We start from the raw sequence: 20159 nt of genomic DNA on the forward strand, positions 1-20159 counted from the left end.
AAAAACCAAAGTGTAAAAACTGCAATTTACATTTGGATTAAGCTAGGCTAGCTGTTTTGAGCCTTTGTGCTAAGATAAGCTAACCAGCTGCATGCCTGTGGCTTCATATTTACCGTACAAACTCATCGAAAACATATTTCCTGAAATGTCTGAAGTGTCCTCCAGAAACCCAGACGGTACAGGTGCTGTCACATCACAGGGACAGATGAGCTGCAGTGACGGAGTGAGCGGGCTTGCACGCACGTGATGGATCATTGCAGCAGGGCGAGGAGATGCAGATTCTCGCGTGACATTTCTTTTTCTCGGTGAGCATTTCTCTGGCAAGCTGAAGGGAGTTTGTGCTCCGGCAGCTCTCAGCTCGAACACTCAGAGCCCACAAACTTCTCTTTGATATCTTTGCTTGTTTTCTTTGGAGATGTATACTCCCTCCATTCTTAGATTACTACTTAGTTTACATTCTGCATCAAGAATGGAGTGCGTTGTTGACCTCTAACACTTAAGCAGTGGACAAACACCTGTGAACATTACAGATCAACAGCACTTTTTCAGGTACCAGTTACACACCGGTATCTGCTGATACTCGTTTTTTTCTTTATTCTACTAAGATGTTTATCAGCCATGATCACCTATTTGCTGTAACTAAATATCACATGTTTTAAGATATATAACTGCTGTAAGCGGAGGTTCATAACATGACTTAAATATCTCAGAGCTCGTTAGCTTGGAGCACCAGGATATTACACTCACATTCAAGCTCCAAACATCAGCATTTTCCAAGGAATTTTTTCTTGGTTGACCATCTATACAGAGAGGAAATGTCAGTCTGTGGCTTAGACTTAACACTTGAATGCAAAAAGCTTGCTGCGGAGGAGACTCGATTTGGTCGTCCATTCATATTGAAAAATGCTATATTCTGTGTAGTTTTTCTATCATGAATAATTAATACCATCATCAGGATGTGCAAAATGTCTCCTTAAAAAAGAGGCACACTTTCAGTTGCAGCTGATGTGATGCACATCTTACACCCAGCGCAGTATCTGAAGGAATTGTGTCTGTATTAGATGATTCCTCGCATCCCGACTTACGTCCAGTGCCTATGCAAGGAGTGTGGTGCAGTAGATAAGGTTAAGCTGTTGGATGAATGTGTAACAAGACATGCAGGAAACCAGAGTTTGCACCCATCACACACCTTTAATTAATGCTTGTGTTTTTCACCTTGACCAAGTGTTTTAGTTGCCTAACCTGACCATACCTTAATTATGATTTATTATCCATAACCGGAATCTTTTCCTAACCTTAGCCATACACAGATCGTAGAAGGCTAAATTCTTTTTAAACTTTGCAATCTTGTGTAATGCAGGGTTTTTTTCACTGACTAGGCCACCTTGACATCCCATTTTTTTATTTTAGTGTTTTTAAAGTGTTTTTCTGCTATCCAATCTAGTGTTTTTGCTAGTATCACAACAAAACTGAGTACTTAAATGGAACATCACTCTTCAGCTCACATACTCCAACAGCAGAGCAATTTCCTTGCACAACGTGACACAGACATGAAGTTAAATGGTTTAAGAGTCAACTTTCCCCTGTGGCTGTCATGCAGAGCTGGGATGTGAACATTTTGGTGTCAGTGCTAAGGATTGGTGCATGTGCATGTGTGTTGCAGTGGGTGACGGGGTTGGGCGGTTCAGGGTTATCGGTGGTATTTGTGTCACCAGCAGACGGGGCTAGGTCGAGGTGAGATAGACGTTAACTCGGAAGAGCGCAGTCAGGCTTGCAGCCAAATGCTGTCAGCAAGCGGTCCAGGAGGAGCAGTCGCAGCATCTGGATAGTCAAGCTCCATTAGCCTCCCTGCTCTGTTTTACACTGGCTGCCATACAGTCTTGTTGACAAATGGCAGAAGAGGTGGTGTGTGTGATATGAATCACATAACTCAGGGGACCTCCACCATGAATATCATACCCCCTTGCTCGCTGATCTTTCCCCTCGTTCCTCCCTCTTTTCTGGGCTTGCTGTGAACTGTAGCAGCAGTCTGGCTGGGATTCAGTGAGACAGCATTAGCTCTCAACCTTGGTGAAGGACTAAATGCAGCCTCAGCCTGGTGTCCTTGCTGTCACACTGCTGCTGGGAGAAGATAAGCACTTCAGCCTTTAGGACATTCAGTAGGACTCCCACCGGCCCCTTGCAGCTCTGAGAGCTGGGTAATTGCAGAAGTACCGCGAATAATTACAAAAAATAATCGTTGCATCTGACACGTGACATACTACAGAGGTATCTTTGATGGGTGGGCAGTTGTTTTTATGATTTTTTTTTTTTATACTAACACATTTTTTCCGGTATTTGGAAAAACCTCTTCTGCAGCTGATTTAATGGCTTAGCAATTATTTTTAAATTATTTTGAACATGAAAGTTCACAGTTACAACTTTAACCTTTAAAATGCCATGTAAAAAGAAGAAGTCATTTTATGCTGCAGGGGAGATGTTTATATTTCACATGACAAATTACAAGTTTCTTTCTTCTTCTCCTGTCACAGAAATCCAGCAGATTTTGAAGATAAACAGTGATATTTCCTCTCGTATATGTGGCATCTGGACATTTTCATTGTTACAGAGAAAATATTTACCTCTAAGAAACATTCTCCGAGGTGAAATCTTGAGTCCTGCTGTGGCTCGGTGATGAATTCTTGCTTTAGCCTTTTAAAGCCATTCGCTGTTTTTTTGGCTTGTCCTTGTGCGGCCTGTAAATTGATTATAGTGATTTATTAAGTAGACAGCTATGGCTGTGTGTGTGTGTGTGTGTGTGTGTCTGTGTGTGTGTGTGTGTGTGTGTGTGTGTGTGTGTCTGTGTGTGTGTGTATATAAGTATTAGGTTCATTTACTGGGTTGAGTTGCTGAAATAAACCATGCAGTGCTATATTTCTCTCAAACACCAAAGCATTGAATGATGAAACACACGGGGAGGCTGCGGTGGGTATTGATGTGTAATGCCCTTGGACCGAAGCCAAGACGGTGTAATGGAATGAAAGGAAAGCAGTCACTCCCCTGTTAACTCAAGGTTATACTTTACAGGAGCTATATCTGCCTGTGTTGTCAATGGTACGCTTAGTAAATGCACTCTGTGTCTGCTGCAACCATAAAAAACATCTAAATCACATCTGCTTGTTGACTTTGAAGATTGACAACATTTTGCCTGTATTTTTTCCAAGGGCGATGCTGTATGTCAAGGCTTATCCACAACTTTCTGAGCTGGCAGGAGGCTGGTATTGGGAGTTGCTTGTAAACTCAGCCACATAATGAGCCCTTAGCGTTTGGTACTACTGCCAGATCGCAGAAGTCCCAGTGGATCATCCTTGTTAATAGGCGATCATAATCCTCTGTGAATGTCTTATGCTGTCCCCCGAGAGGAGCGAGACTAAGGCATGTATTTGCAATCAGCGTGCATTAGGGGGCTGACAGTTTAACTGCTGCCGTAGCTGTAATAAACCAATCCACTGTTTGCATGCTGAAGGGAAGCAAAATTAAAACTGTGAAGTCTTTTGTTTTTATCTCTAACAATGGCTCTCTCTTTCTTTCTCCCCCACTGCTGCTTGTCATTGCTACAGGAAGTTGAGGTTAGTGTCTCTTTTGTAAATTTCTACAATGGCGTTGTCTGTCTCCCTTTTGACGTCTCTTTTTGGCTGTACTGTAATGGGTTACCTGACTTTTGAGTAAGAGCTCATTTTGGCTAAAGCATCAAAATAAATATAATGTGTGATTGTCTAGAGATGTGTATTTGACTACAACTCAAAGGTGAAAAGCATTGCAATATAAAGACAAAGGACATTAGAAACAGTAAGACTTAAAACATAAATAACACCAAATTCAAACAACTGCTTTCTAGAAAATAAGTACATAAAAACAAAAATATGGTTCATCAGTCTTTTTACACTCACAGCGATCAATTCATGGTAATAAAAAACACAAAAACTATCCCCTTTACTCCTCACCCTGTGAACAGTATTTGCCCATTGCCTTCAGCTATACTTGTTCAGCTTGACTTGAGAGCTCAGGCTCGCTGTCCCCCAAGCAGAATAAGACCGAGCTAAACTGAACAGACCTGATCCTCAGGGTCCTCTCTGGGCCTTGTGCCGAGTAGTAACTGCTTTATAGTTGATCCTCTCTGTCCTGACACAGAGAGAAATGGGTCAGAATGGATACAGCGGGGGGATGCTGAGTTTGTATTATTGTTCCAGCGCAACACAAGCTAAAAAACAGAGTTAGTTAGCAAATATCCCCTCAACAATAGGAGGATGCAACAGGAGGTAAGATAGTCCAAATCTTTTAATGAGATATATAAGTCTTGCTATGTTCCGTTTACCTTATGTTAGAGGCTACATCTACAACAACAACAACCACAATAATGATAATACAACACTTAAAGAAACTGTTTGACATTTTGGGAAAAAATGCATACTCACTTTCTCTAGACATTAGAGTGGTATCAATCTTCTCATTTACCTCTAGACAAAAAAAAGCGTATTTCCCGAAAGGTTGAACTATTCCCTTCTGGAGTTAATCCAAAAATCTCCAAACTTTTGACAGCAACAGTATATTACAATAATACTATACTGGCAACAGTCAAATACATATAATGCTTAAATGGATAAATAATAAAAAGCTAAGAAAAGGTGGTTCATCTCCTTGGGATACAATGTCTTTTTTAGAGTAATTTGTAGTTATAGACCAAATGGCAGAGCAGATTTCAAAAACAAATCAAGTGTTGCAGGGTTTACATTTTCATGATGTAAATTGTGAGACCAAAAGCTGTATCGGTTCCAAATATCGTCTGAAGAAAATCGGCAGCCCGTATCGGTTATCGGCTAAAGCTGATGAAAAGAAAACCGGTATCGGCGCTAAAAAAAATCCATATCGGTCGATCCCTAGTAATTTGTAATAAAGAAGACATAAGTCAGCTAGCCTGATCCCCTCAGGGCGAAGAACAGCCAGGAGGCTGCTCTCTGGCTCATATGAAAACCATTCTGAGATGTAACTGTGCATCACACCTAGCAGTGCATTTAAAGGTTAAAACTGGACAGACCAAGACTACTACTTTTTAGTGTGTTGTTCATAACATAAATCTGAAACAAAGATAAGAGAAGCCTTTATTTATCCCCAAGAGGGAAAATTAGGTGTCAGCGGCACAATAAACTGAGCAGATAAAGGACACAGCAGCATAAAAGGAAAAAGTAGAACGGCAACACATTTTTAAAAAAAAGTTAAGTTGATCAAAGAGAATTTGACTGGACATGTACATTATTATCCTGACAGACACTCCACCACTTAATGGAATTTAAGAAAAAATTTGAAAGTATAAATGAAAGTTGTCAGCAAAAGCACAAAGTTTTATAACGATAGCCGTGAATGGCATGTGCGAGTGGTAAATATAAGCTCCTTTTTTACATTGTCTCATTATTTTGTGGCTGTGTAAGCACTTGGTTACACTTCTGTTTCTAGTTCAAGTATTTATTTTAACTTAAAGATCGAAATAAAGATAAATCCTAAAGGTTTCTCAATATGATAATTAACCTTTTAAAACCCATCTATTCAACATAAGAGCTGAATATATTTGAATTGCTAAAATCATACTCACATTGAAATTCATGGTGTCATTCATGGTGTGTAGTAACATTTGTGTTATCTTCCTCCATTATTTATGCTCTTCTGAATTCTCATTAAGCATGGGTTCAAGAGCATCTTTCCTCCATTGTGTTGCTTAACATGAATTATTTAATCCCTTAATGCAAATGTATTTTCTTTCCAGGATGACTACATCAAAAACACGGAGGAGAACATGGGCTCTGATGAAAGTAAGTCTGATTTTATCTGATTAGAAAAGATTTTTATGAACACATCAGGATCGCTGTACGGTTTCATTTCAAGTTTTGTGTTTTCCACTTACAGTCTCAGTGTATGCTACTGTTCTAAATGCAGACACAGTTTGCAAGACTTTTAATATTTAAATGGCTTGACTCACAGCCAGTTCTGCTGCAAAGAAAAAAAAACTGCTTTATTTCAGATTCTACCAGCATAATCAATGCTAAGTGCTGTCCGCCTTCATACATCTGCTCCATATAATGAAATAGTGTGGCGCACATTATCAAAGTGCTGCCTTTTCTTAATTGCAGCAGTTGTCTGAGGTCATCCAGTGTGTGGTGAGCGCTGGTCTGGAGTGTCAGAGCTTGTGAAGGGTGAGAACACAGTTTTGATTCTGGAAAGGAGAGTCTGAGCCTTCAGAGGGATCCATTAGTTTGAAAAGCCTGCTATAATTGCCTTTGTTGCTGAGGGCTCAACTCCGAACTCCCTCCAGACTCCATTAACCTCCATAGGGGTTTCAAGTTGGAAATAAATATCTTACCGTTAGAAAGTCAGCTGTGGAAGAGGGATGACGACCATGTGAAAATGGTGAATATGGTTATTTCAGTCAGAGTTGAACAGAAATTAAAAATGTATACACTGATAGAATGTAGACGTTTTGTAATCTATTAAACTGAGTCAAAACAAATCATAGTATCAGGGCCCCTGGATAGCTCACGTGGTTGAGCGTGTGCCCCAAGAACAAAGGCTCAGTCCTTGATGAAGCGGTTGTAGGTTTGATTCCGACCTGCTGCCTTTTGCTACGTGTCATTCTCTCTCTCCATTTCACATATCCAGCTGTCCAGTATAATTAAGGCCTAAAATGGCCAAAAAAGGATATATAAAAAATTAATAATAATAACAATAATTATAATAATTCATAGTATTGTGCCAAACGTTCAACAGTGTGTCTTTCCAGGGACAATGTGCTGTATACTGGTTGTAGGAAGTGTATAGCTCTCCAGAACCACTGATGGTGTGAAACCTGACCGCTGAGTTTGAAGCCCAGCTGTGCTACAAACAGAGATTACAGAGATCATCAAATTGCACAAGAAGACGCTGAAACCGACGTAGCTTGGTTTACCTGAGGTCCTAGGAAATAATGTTGAATAAGTATGGTATATGACATTAGATCACATGACTACTTGTGTGTGAAGGAGGTTGCTTCTAGTGATAAACCCACAGATAATTATCCCACAGCTTCTCAGTTCCCCTAAACTCTACGCAGCATTTCAGCGTCTCATTGTTCTGCTATTGTGGCAAAGAAATCATGAGGTGGGAGTATTATGTTGTATAATTCCACAATATGACTTAAAGAGTAAAAATCAGTGATATTTGATAATCATAAACAAAAGTAGCCCATAAATTTAAAAAAATGACTCATAATCCCTGTATAAAAACAAGAGGTATTTTGCTAATTGTTTCCCAAGAAAGTAGTTAAATATTCAAAAAAAGAAAGAAAAAAAAGAAATCAGAAATTGAAAAATTTTAAACCGTACAAATCCGGTAGCCTAAATATTTGGCTGCAGTTCACCTGAACCTGTGCTTGTTTCAGCAACAACAATCACACTTAATCTGAACTACAGATTGAGCTAGTCAAATGCTAACTGTTCAGTGGTGATAATGAAGTAGGAATCATTTCACAGCTCAGGTTAAAACGATACTATTCATTCATGTTGTAGCCAATCAAGCATGCCATTAGGGTTAGCAGTGTGTTCCTGTTGCGAGGTTAGTGTGGGAGGTCGGGTGTAGCGCCACACCCACACGGCCTCACTTGAAAGACATTGAAGACTTGCCTCAATGGAGAAAGATGTGAGAAGAATTAGCAAAAGACGTAATCCCAGTCATCTGTTCATACAACGGGGAATAACTAATGTAGTCTCCAAAAAACGCCTCGCTTGCTGTAGTGTGGGCGATGCTCATTTGAATACCATTGATTTCATCCCCGTCTTAACTCCCACTGGGACTAATTTTAATTAATAGATCAAGGTCCTCTTCGTTGTAAATTTAACAAGACAGCAAAAACTGCGACAAGGTGTACATGCAAGCTCTGGATAGACCAAAAGACCTAATAGGAGACCTCAGACACCTCCAGTGAGCTGATTGAGACGTCAGCTCGGCTCTGCACAGTGTTTTAGGGCCATGTCAAAACAATAAGGTGCCTACTGCTCTGATTTTGCAAAAGAGCAGGCATGTTAGTCACTGACATCTTTTATTTTAGCCGATAAATCAAACTTCTCTTATACCTGGGGAAACATGTCGACTGTGACTTTCATTATGCTTCCATTCAACAACTTTAACAACAAAACGATTTAGACAATGTGTTATAAGAATTGGAGGTATTGTAACCTCTCTTATTATAATGAAATCATTTCATAGCTTTATTGGAGTTAAGTAAAAGCTGCAGGCTGCTTTAACACAGCAACCACCAATTAAATCAAGGCACAAAACAGTCTTCAAAGATGACAGTAATTGCAAATCCAGTTGAAACTAATTTACTTTTTTATGCTTTTAGTATTCATCAGAGCTTAATCTTTTCAGTTTCAGACGGGTGCTACTTTTTCTTGGCAGGTCTTCCGCGGATTTTCTTTTTTTTTAATTTTTATTCCAGTTCCACTAAATTACTTTATTAAATGCACACTCTGACAATTTAAATGCAAAAATTGATGAAGGCCTTTGATGCGGGATCTTGTCCAACTGCAAGCTGTCATGCATAAAGAAGAGCTCACAGACAGCTGAGGGGAAAAGCTGATCACGGATGAAAAATCAGTCTTGTTATATTAGCTGTTTAATGCTGCCCTAACAATAAAAATAATAATAATCTCAGAGAGATTGCACACATGCTTGGTGCAGTCCCATCACCTGTTGACATGGTTACAGGCGGATTTAAGACCCATAATGGCCTTTAAAATTCAGGCCCTGCACCGAAATGTCATTGTAGCACAATATAAAAAACAACCTGCAGAGCGTGCAAGGTGGAAAACACACTTGATCTTAAATGCAAACTAAATTGTGTTTGAATTTCATTTTCAGTATGTAGGAGTTGGAGATTACTGTGTGAGGAACATGTTTGGTCTTCAGCTGTTGCTTGGAGGCAGACTTGATATCTTAAAACACTGAACATGGGAGCAATGAGAGACATCACCATCTAAACACCATCTGTTTCTGTGGCAACATACATTCAATTAATTAAATTAAAGTATATTTTAAAGGGAGATTTTAGATTGCAGATGCACATCCAATAGCCATAACATATGGCTGTTTACAAAGTTATCTATACTTTGACTAAAACCCCCTGAACTAAGAGGCGTAGAAGACAATTTCTTTCGATTCCTGGATTATCTCAAATTAATGTATCAGTATAAGACACCACTGTTTAATTCAAAGTTTCTATAATCAATATTTTTATATTTACAAGGGACCAAATGACTGTCATTTAATTCTGAAAGGGATCGCTCGTAGTGACCAACAGGGAACTATCCCCCCTCAGCTCAAATGAGCTTTTATCACTTTTTGCTGTTTTTTTTAATTCTCTGGCCCACAACGTTTTGATTCACTCTCGCTAAAAAGGAAATCTCTAAAAATCCACTCCCACAAAAATACTCCTGTACACTGTCTGCACAGAACCAAACAGTCGACAGTCAGTCAGCGACTAGCTGGTGAATTTAGTGGAGCATTTAGCATTTTACCTAGTCTTTCATTGCCATACCTATCTCCACAGTGCTGTAGAGTGAAAGAAACTCTCTGAGTGGTTTGCATTTCTTTAAACCAATCACAATCGTCTTGGGTGCCGCTAAACTCCGGACGCAACATGGGAGCAATGAGAGACATCACCATCTAAACACCGTCTGTTTCTGTGGTTTGGTGGTTCTGCAAAATAGTCTCGGGAAGGAACTTGTTTTGGTGGAGCATTTGCACACCGCAAAAGAAAACGTCAGTTTACAGTTTTCGCAAAACCATTACCACCACCCTTCCAACAAATTTCATCTGCTCTTCTCTAAATATTAGCCTAAAAAAAAGTTATTTTGCCCTTTCTAGCCCAGTTTTTCTGTTATTGGTCATCAAATTCTTGTAGGTGTGGCCGATTGGACATAAATTACAAAATCTCTTGGATTTAGCGCAGTTGAAACCACACGTAGATTACATGTGCAGATACAGTATCTACAATCCTGCAAAACTTGATGACATTTAATCTACAGGTGGACTTTCAGCAATTTAAATAGCTATAAAATAATCCAAAAATAATAATATTCCTAGAAAGGATATTGTCCAAAAATCAAGCAGAGCCATGCCATTCCTCGAAAGATATTAGATGTGCGTATAATGTTTCGTCACTGAATAAGTATATTTCATCCAGTGACAATGGTATGTGTGCCCCCCCGAGTGCTCCCTCACAGTCTCAGACTGTACAGAGCAGGACTCACTGCACAATCTACAATAATAAAAATGGCACAGAGGAAAGTGGTAATAGTTAAAGCTATATTACACCTCTAAACAAATCATTCAGTTTTGTTCCCTGCACCCATAAAATGTTATGGTCCATGAGAGGAACTGTTATCAAAATGAAATGTTAAACCTTGTACTCTGATGGAAACCACCAACAAAATACACTGTGACAGTCTCTGTAAGATAAACCTGAGTGATGAGTTACTACAGAGAACTGATGTCTTTTCTCTTTTTATTATAAATAAATAGTCAAAATGAGATTTATGGTAACAGTTTGATGTGAATTTTGGGGAGGTTTTATTTCCAAAATCAAAAGAGAAATAGCAGTGGTATAGTCTAGATATTGTTACTAGGGTTAAACTATGACAGAGCAGAATACCTGTTGGTCCCAAAACATTTTATATTGAATATCTTTGAAGTTTCATTCAGCTGTCTTTGTCTTTGAGCTTCTCTGCTGAGCCTACAACTTGCATTTTTTATTGTAGATTAATGGATTTTTAATTCAATTCTAATAGATGGCAAAAAACAATCCCTATGCCATCTCTCATGCTGATTTCTTTTCTTATTGAATGTTTGCTAGTTATTGCCACTGATATGAGTCAAGCTTTTTTAGGAGCTTCTAGCTTATTTCCATTCTAACACAGCTGAAGTCCTGCTCCATAGCCATTTTTTAATAAGATTGCCACAGGGTTTCTTAATATTTATGTGAAGATGAACTGTGGGAATCTTTCGTGTTAATTTAGTACTGTACTGGCTAGTCATTTTTAATGTTTCAGGCTTTTATAAAAAACTAACACGTAACAAAATCTACATTCAGGGATGACTGAAAAAAACTGAAAAGACATATCTGCTCTAAAGCTGAACAGTCCTCTTTATTTGTTGTTATTAATAATTACAAAATGTTTACAAATTTGCATCCATATCCAGATATGCATCAGAATGCACATGCATGGGATAAACATACCACATTTGTATTCATGCAAGTGGAGAACTTTAACAAAAAAACGTTGAACTATTAAAACATCCTGCAATGTTTAAGAGTAACTGCACCCAGGCTAATAATCCTGCGTGCCCTGATAACTTGTGGTGACAACATGCTTTTTTCCATACCAGTGATGTAACGTGGCACTATCCGGTTATTTAGCTGCTGGTTGCATCTTCAAAGATAAGTTCTTGATCCCACAGATATCATCCGTCTGGAGTTTCAGAGCTCAGATAACATGGGAGTCAATTAGACTTGTGGTCAGACTTCCCTGGGATTCCAAGCTGTTCATTGAAAAACCAAAAGTCAATGTCGCAAAGAAAGTAACATTGGTTTAAAGAGGACAAAGCTGTCATTTAGACGTACGCATTTCGGCGATATATCGAGTGGGTTAAAGTAGACTCATTCCACCAAACTGTGAATACTTTAAAAAGTGGAATGGGGAAATACATTTGTGTGCAATGTTATGAATATTTAGTTTAGAAGATTTTATTTTGCAAAGGTGCAACATTTTTTCATCGAAAATCCATCAAATGATTACATTTTTTCCCCGTAAGGTTTGCGAAGAAAACAAAATGGGGGCTAGTTCACTCAGAATCTTATCTGAATGAGGCTATGAGACAACAGACAAATCAACAGGACCAAACACGTAACTTCCATGTTAAAAAAGGCACAAAGCCTCATATTTATCGATTTTGTAAGCGTTGTCATTCCCCATACCTCCCTGCTGTAGCATCAAAGTATCACCTAGTCTCTGGATTTGCAGTAAATCTGGCTGGCAGCCACCTCGTCTGTTGACCATGTTGACTACAAAGCAGCTGCTTAAAGCTGACTCAGGATTTCACAGCTTAAATATCTCTCGCCGACTGCCGCTCGCCACTCACCACTCACCACTCACTCTTAAATTTATCTGAGCCTGTGAGTTTTCCGAGGCCTCTCCGGCAAGGCAGCAAATGGGCCGGGACGGTGTGACATCCAGTTTCAGTTGGCATTGACCACAGGCTGAGGAAGGTGAAGGACATGGTTCTATTTCCATCTTAGTCTATCAGTGGAAAAGAGGGTGGCATTGAAGAGTTCAACTCTCCAAAGATAGACATGATGGAGGATGGAGGTGCTAGTGAGGGAGGGAAGAGGATATAAAGAAAGGGAACTTGTCAGACAAAGATGTAGTGTGTGTGTGTGTGTGTGCGTGTGCGTGTGCGTGTGCGTGTGCGTGTGTGTGTGTGTGTGTGTGTGTGTGTGTGCGTGCGTGCGTGCGTGCGTGTGTGTGTGTGTGTGAGAGAGAGAAAGAGAGAAAAAAGGCAAGACGGTAAGAGCCGATGATAAGTTGACATGTGGGAAGTGAGATGTGACTAGCCGAGAGAAAGAGATGCTCAATCAGTGATGTCAGGCTTTCTGGCAATCACACCCAGCCATTGGAGACTGCAGGCAGTGCTATTGATGACAGCCTGCCTCGCTAATAGGCTTCCATGTTTTCAGCACTGCTGACTATAAAATCAATGGACTCATTTGTGTACGCCGCTAAGAGCTGGCCAATACAACAATATTATATCGATATCATGATATGAGACTAGATATTGTCTTAGATTTTGGACATTGTAATCTTGTGATATGACAGTAGTGTAGTGACAGTAAAGTGATGTACTTTTCTGAACTTACCAGACTTTTCTAGCTGCTCTATTATTTATCTAAAATCTAAGTGATATTTTATTAGAGCACCATTTGTCAACCCAGAATATCGCTGCAATATCGATATCAAGGTATTAGGTCAAGCATATTGTGATATCTGATTTACACCCTATTGCCCAGCCCTAACGCCGCTAGAATATTTTTCACTACACATTTGATGATTTTTATTGCATACGACCGTGTTGAAAGGAGAGGACAAAAGATCATTTTAAGTTGTAAATATAATGATTTGATTATGCAACACATAATCACACAAAGCTGCGTTTCTCTGTTTTTGTTGTTATTGCTGCTGTTATTGTCAATCTGTTAAACACATGCTCCCAAAAAAACGCCAGAAGCTCTTTATTGTTCTGAAGGAGGTGACAAAAGTAGAGAATTAAAGCAAAACACCTGAACAGTGATTGATACCTCTGGTGACTTTCAGTGTTTTTGCTTTGTGCTTGCAGCTATGGACACCACCAAGGACCCGTGCCAGAATGTGAAGTGCAGCCGCCATAAGGTGTGCGTTGCTCAGGGCTACCAGAGGGCCATGTGTGTGAATCGCAAGAAACTAGAGCACAGGTAGGTAGAGTCCTGAAGTGGGAGGGAGGCTTGTTTTGTGTTTGCAAGACATGTTGTTGCTGTTTCTTCATGGACAGACGTTTCTCTGGCATTGGTGTCAACAGCCAATAGCTGTGTGTCAGTAAAAAGCCATTCAGTCGCTGTGAGAGCTATTGATTAAACTCCGTAAAAGGGCCAGAAAGTGTCATGAGTCAGGAATGATGTCATTTCAACTTGAACACTCATGCCGGCACTCATGCAGAGCAATGAGTAAGTATAATAGTAGAGTAATTATGTAATTAGTAATGATGGAAAACTGAACAGTCTTCAATGTCTGAATGTGACCAAGCCAATTTGAGAAACCTGATTTTCTTTTGGAACTGACTTGACTGTTTAGAGTTTTTCTTAATTGCACAACTTAAAGTTGACTATTAAATCTTACTATATACCACATTAATCACTGCTGAATAATTCATGTTGACATTTAAATACCACTGAATTTAAAGAACTGAAATATTTTATATTGAAAACCATTGCCAACATTAATCACTTAGTAGTCAATAAAGTCAAACTCAGGTCTTTAGTTGCTTTAACTCCTTATCGCCATTATTTATCCGTATACATGGCTCCACTTGAAATCATAACAGCTAATGAGTTAATAACAGGTCCAATCAGACACAGCGGAAAGATGGAAGGACACTTAATGTCAAGGGTACATACCTTATGATTAATGAATACTTAACTAATACAGGACTCATCGTGGATCTAATCTAATTCCTCATGTATCATGAACTCCTGTGGCTCAGTTTTAATTAATAATGAAGCCACTAGTTTAATTACTTAAAACTTCACGGATCGTCGGTTTGTGAACTCAATTGATTATGCAGTTAAGACAAACTAAAACTAACATGCAATCAAATAAGCCATAGAAAGTGGACAAAGTCTTCTCAATGCAGCACATTTGATAATCCTCACCACCACCATTTGTGCATGACATACAGTGTATTTACAATTGTGTACATGTCATATCATATGGACTGAAATAAGAGCAGCTGAGAGGAAAAAACACATTCATATCAGCTTATGGGGAATTACGGACAGCTACGATATCTTCCATTTGAGTCTAGGCTGCCTTTTCTTACCCTACCATCAGTGCGTGAATTGGTCCAAAAAAGGCGCCCAATACCCTAATTCAGCAGTTTGTTGATAAGATCATTGCATGTGTCTTGGATATATTTATATTCAAAAATATATCATGTAAAGGTGACCCTAAATGTGAAAATGTGGTTATCAAACAAAAGGATTATTCCATTTGAGCTGTATGGGGGTACTGAATGTCTGATTCATGCTGCTCAATCACAGGAGCACTTTCAGTGATAGACTCATTCTCCCAAAATGCACCACATGGAGCGCCACCGGAAGTCATTCCTGCCTGTGGCCATCAAACTATAACTCCTCCCTCTAAGTGTCTGACACACAGACACTTAGAGGGTTGAAACTGGACATATTATCTGTTTGTGCAATAACTGGCTTGTAATGGTGCAATACTCAACTGCTACTATTATTAATATTATTATTACTTTTCACCATTGCAACACCTTATTATGTTATTATGTAAATACTGTATCATAATATACCTTTAACTATGGAAATATCCAGACTCCTTTATTTCTTTATTTCTTTATTTATATTTCTTATTTTCTAATATCTGAGCAACTGTAACACAGAGTTTTCCCTTCGGGGATCAATAAAGTATTTCTGATTCTGATTCTGATTCTGATTCTAATATAAATGCTTGGTTTTTCCTAATAAATCAAATGTAGCCTATTTTGATGTAAATATCATCCCATTAATAATACTGTTGACAACAATTAAAAATTAAGGGTACTCATGTGGACAAAAATCAGTGCCGGTGCTCTGTACTGGTGAGTACTGGCCCATTTCAGGCACTGCGCTAGCATGACACTGATATGCAGAAAACACAAAATGAGTCACCAATAATAAAAAATAAAGGTACTTAGTGGCATCCATTTTATTGTCTTTAACCAAGCAACAGTGTTCTTAAGTATCAAAACACTTGAACATGGAGTGAATAGTGGGCTTGACCTGCTTGCCATATTGAAATAATACTGAACTTCCCATGTTAATAATAGGGCAGCTTTATAGGAGCTGGGATAGGATACATTTTGGTCGATGTAATACTGGGATTTATAGTATTTCAGATGCTCCTTCATTTACAAAGACCCTTTAGTTTTCAGCGTAAACCTCACTGTAAAGCTGTTCCCTCAGCCATTCATTCCACTTTGACTGGAAAACAAATGAGCAGGGTTGCAGTCTGAAAAGAATTAATGGAGTGGATTATTACTACCTGCAAAGTCTGGGCTGCGACAGGCGTTTATCTTTTTCAATAAAGTGCTTCATTTACAGAGTCACTCTAGAGATGAGAAAGACTGTGTCGAATAATGGGTAATAAGCACAAACGACTACAGCCACAGAAGTTGTACTGCACAGCATAATGCTTGTGCTCACTAGGACTAGCATGAACTCAAATCACTGTGTGAGAGGAAGGCCGGCAAGGGGGATTTTACGAAGCAGTGCAAGCAAATATTAGCAGCCGTCGCAGGCAATTTTGGTTTTATTTACCCACGAGCGTACATATCTGCCTCTGAGGTTTCTATTGCCATTCCCTCCACAGGAAAAGTAAACATTTGAAAAATTCGTCAGCAACGTGTCTCCCCCAACAGTGTCCCGTTACATCCATTGTTTGTTAGTGCATTAGGTGCATTCAAACTTGACAAATTCTCAAACAACGAGCAACTAAAAGTATGTTCAGTGCTCTGGTGCAAATGCTAGGAATCTTTTCCTGGATGTCATAATCCCCTCACTTTTCCCCTAGCGCTATCATCAAATAAAAATGTTACTTACTGACCAAATACCCTCAAAGCTACTAATGCTCCTATTAGCCTGAGCTTTACTTTGTGTTGCCAGTTAGCAATTGTTAGTGTACTAACAGACTCAATTAAGATGGTTACATTGGTATTGGTAAATGGTATATCTGCTGACGTTAAGCAGGTATTAGCATTGTCAATATGAGCACATTAGCATGCTAATATTAGCATTAAGCTCAAAGCAACACCATGCCCAAATCCAGCATCACAGAGTTGCTAGCATGTCTGTAGACTCTACTTCTTTCTTGTTGTATTGGGGTGGCATCTCAGTGACAGATATTCTAAACAAACTAGGGAAATGAAACTATATGATTGGTTAGATATCATCAGAAGTAAGTCAGAAATTTGTTTTTTTCTGTAATTTGGTTGGACCATCATTTTACCGTTTGCTTTTTTTCTTGTCATGTTCAGAGTCAAACAGTCAGGGCAGCTGGAGGCCCATGAAAGCAGCTGCAAGCCTTGTCCTGTTGCTGCCTCCTCACCTGTATGTGGCTCTGATGGACACAACTACGCCTCTGAGGTAAAAGGAAAATATTCTGTACCAGCATCTCTCTTTAAAAGCACTCTACGCTTTATCTGAATGAATTTTCTTTTGCTTTATTACTGGATTCTGCCACCATAAAATCCCTGAAAAGGAATAGAAAGCGCCCATGTCAACATTTTAAGTAATGAGCGGAGGCCAGTCAAGAGCTGTTTCCTGCTGCGCTGACATATACGTGGACGCAGCAGGGCAGCACAGTTCATCACTGCTCGCGGGAGGACAAGTGCACCGGCTCAACATGGCCGTATGATTAATGACTGACGTTGTTTGGAGCGGCATCATCGTACAGCGGCCGCTGCCAGGACTCTTTATTGATTTATGTATAGTTTTTAATTTTGACCTTGCATGAGAAGACGGGAGAAAATGACAGCTCATTCTTGATGCCTTTCTCTAAGTGCAGTGTCTAATCTGAGTGAACAATCTCTTTTTCCTGCGGTCACCTCCATACATATTTTAACCGTCTTTCTCTTTCTCCTTACAGTGTAAGCTGGAGCAGCAGGCCTGCCTCACAGGCAAAGAACTGAGCATCATGTGTGCTGGCTTTTGCCCCTGTGCCACTGCCTCCGTTACCCTCACAAATGCTGACACGAAACGTGGCAAGTGGCCTTTTCTTCACTTTCTTCTATTCATAATTTTGGAATTTACACCTCCCTGTCTGCATCACTGTCATCCCTTTCATGAATCAAGGTTTCAACAATAAAAGGAAAGCTATGATGCAGCACACACAACATGTTGTCAGTAGAATAGGACCAATCAACCCAATGCTCCACATTTGGGATCAATACTCACTACCAATTTCAGAGATTACTGTTAGTCAAATATCCCCCATGTGGTTAAACTACTCTTTCAATCATGTAGTGATATATTATTTAGAGTGTACACTATCTATCATTGCAGACAAACAGTATTGATTGCCCAAGCTCTTGGGCACGTAGAAATGCCAATTGATCAAAAGGATGAAATGTTACTCTTGTTTTTCATCTGTAGACTGGAATAAGTGCTTAGCCTGAAACGGAAAGTTCATTTCTATTGGACGACAGCAATTTGCTGCCGTAGAGTTATTTGCAAAATATTCTTAGCAGATCAGACACCAGTAAATGACAGCATGAACAGTACACCTCAACAGTGAAGGGAACATATGCCTTTGATTCGGTTCACTGTACATCAGTAAAAGTAATTGGAAGCCTGTATTTTGGGAATGTGAGTCAGATTGCTGTTGAGTGTAGGCCAAAGTACTGAATGCTCGGATTCCCTTGTTTTGTTCCCTCAGACAGCTGCACCGGCCAGGACCTGGCAGACCTGGGTGACCGCCTGAGAGACTGGTTCCAACTCCTTCATGGAAACGCGAAGCAGAATAACTCTGGCAAGCTCGGAGCTGGCACCGCTTCAGGTTAGAAACTCACAAAGCGGCTTTATTCTCAAACTTACGACTCAATTGTCTTGCAAAGAAATGTAGTATAAACAGAAAGAAACTAAAGTGTTATGCAAATTATTTCTGACAGCGCTGGACAAGAGCCTTGTAGCCAGCTGCAAGGACTCCATTGGCTGGATGTTCTCAAGGCTAGACACCAATAGTGACTTGTACCTGGACCAAGCTGAGCTAGCTGCTATTAACCTGGACAAGTACGAGGTCTGCATCCGACCTTTCTTCAACTCCTGCGACAGCTACAAGGATGGAAAGGTCTCTACGGCAGAGTGGTGCCTCTGCTTCTGGAGAGAAAGTGAGTGAAGGGATCTCCCTGACGGAGCTGAGTTAATTTTGGGTCAAATCTCTTAATGGGTGAAAAAAAGGCAGAAAAAACGGTCGGTGCGCCAGGCACATGGTTGAAAAGGGTTGTACTTAGTGTCTTCATTAATTCATATGTGTGTTTTGGGCGTAACATGCAATGAACCAATCAGAGTGTCATCTCCCATTCCCTTCAAAAGACATGCCCGTTTGTACCTTGGCGCATTGCTATTATGATGGCGGATTTGCACCATCATATTTTTATTTTTAATCTTTTGCATGTGTGTGTGCGGCTGTGCTTCCCTGTGTTTGTAGCAGGCATAGTGTGAGCGCACGGTGCATTTTACTGTGCATTTTCACTGTGCGCATTTTACTAATTTTGCTGTTAAAATTCAATATAATGCTGCGCTATTGACTTTACACCAGGTTTTGTTGGTCAATGGCGCAATCAATACGTCAAGAGTTCACCTGACCTCCCTGTAAGAACAGCACGCCCATGGCCGCAGAGATGGGCGCAGGTGCATTTGCTACTTAAACGACGTGGGCACGGGAAATTAACAGATACGTCGGTCTTAAAATAGCAAAGCCAGTTGCGTCAGGCTTTGCTCTGCGCTGCGCCAGGTGCAAAATTGGGCCGTAAGTTTCCCTAGCAACAGACAAAAAGCCGCAGCCGGTCCACGTATCTCTAGACTGTAAGACCTCGTGAGACCCGATCTATTCTTCCCCTCATCTCTTATACCTTCTTTCTTGGGCCCCCTCTTCTTTTCCAGCATAGGGACCGTTATCTTCACACAACACACGCCAGGGTGGGGGCCACTATATTATGTCTCGTCCTCATTTGCTCTCACGCGAAGTGGTACATTCTGTTCCTTTTTCACTTGTTATTATTACTCACTGTACTTTGCTCGAGATTTATGACCTTTAACTACTCTTATGGCTTTAGCTAAGCCTTCTGTTGTGCCAGAGTTTCTTTTGTTCAGGGAATGCAGATGTGCCTTTCCCAGAGAACATGTAACCACTGTCTCTAAGACAGCACACAACTCTGTGCAATAATTATACATAAAAACACACTGGGTCTTTTATGGAAACCTTCTACATTCTTATTAAATTCATAAGCAAATAGTAAGAACATTATTCTACACTATGAAAGGAGATAAACATCTTTAAAAATTCATCATCAACATTTCTGAAGACATTGAAATGTGACACATATACAGTACCAGTCAAACGTTTGGAACCACTTTCCCATTCCCATTAAAGAGTGTGTCCAAATTTTTGATTGGTACTGTACTATTGTATGTATTTGGACTTTGATACAAGGGAAGTAACAGAGGAACAGTTTGACATTTTGGGAAATACAGTATGCTTATTTACACAGATATGAAAGTGGTATCAATC

General features: G+C 39.8%; 1 protein-coding gene across 1 annotated transcript in view; it reads left to right on the forward strand.

The window, feature by feature from the left end:
- LOC116670771 (testican-2) overlaps window positions 1-20159 on the forward strand; it is a 39899-nt gene that overhangs the window by 12965 nt on the left and 6775 nt on the right. Inside the window, exons 2-8 of the mRNA XM_032501435.1 lie at window positions 3600-3608; window positions 5798-5843; window positions 13453-13567; window positions 16906-17014; window positions 17517-17631; window positions 18306-18425; window positions 18538-18756. Coding sequence (XP_032357326.1) covers window positions 3600-3608; window positions 5798-5843; window positions 13453-13567; window positions 16906-17014; window positions 17517-17631; window positions 18306-18425; window positions 18538-18756 — 733 coding nt within the window. The remainder of the gene's footprint in view (window positions 1-3599; window positions 3609-5797; window positions 5844-13452; window positions 13568-16905; window positions 17015-17516; window positions 17632-18305; window positions 18426-18537; window positions 18757-20159) is intronic.

Source organism: Etheostoma spectabile, chromosome 21 (assembly GCF_008692095.1).
Source record: "Etheostoma spectabile isolate EspeVRDwgs_2016 chromosome 21, UIUC_Espe_1.0, whole genome shotgun sequence".
Lineage (NCBI taxonomy): Eukaryota > Metazoa > Chordata > Actinopteri > Perciformes > Percidae > Etheostoma > Etheostoma spectabile.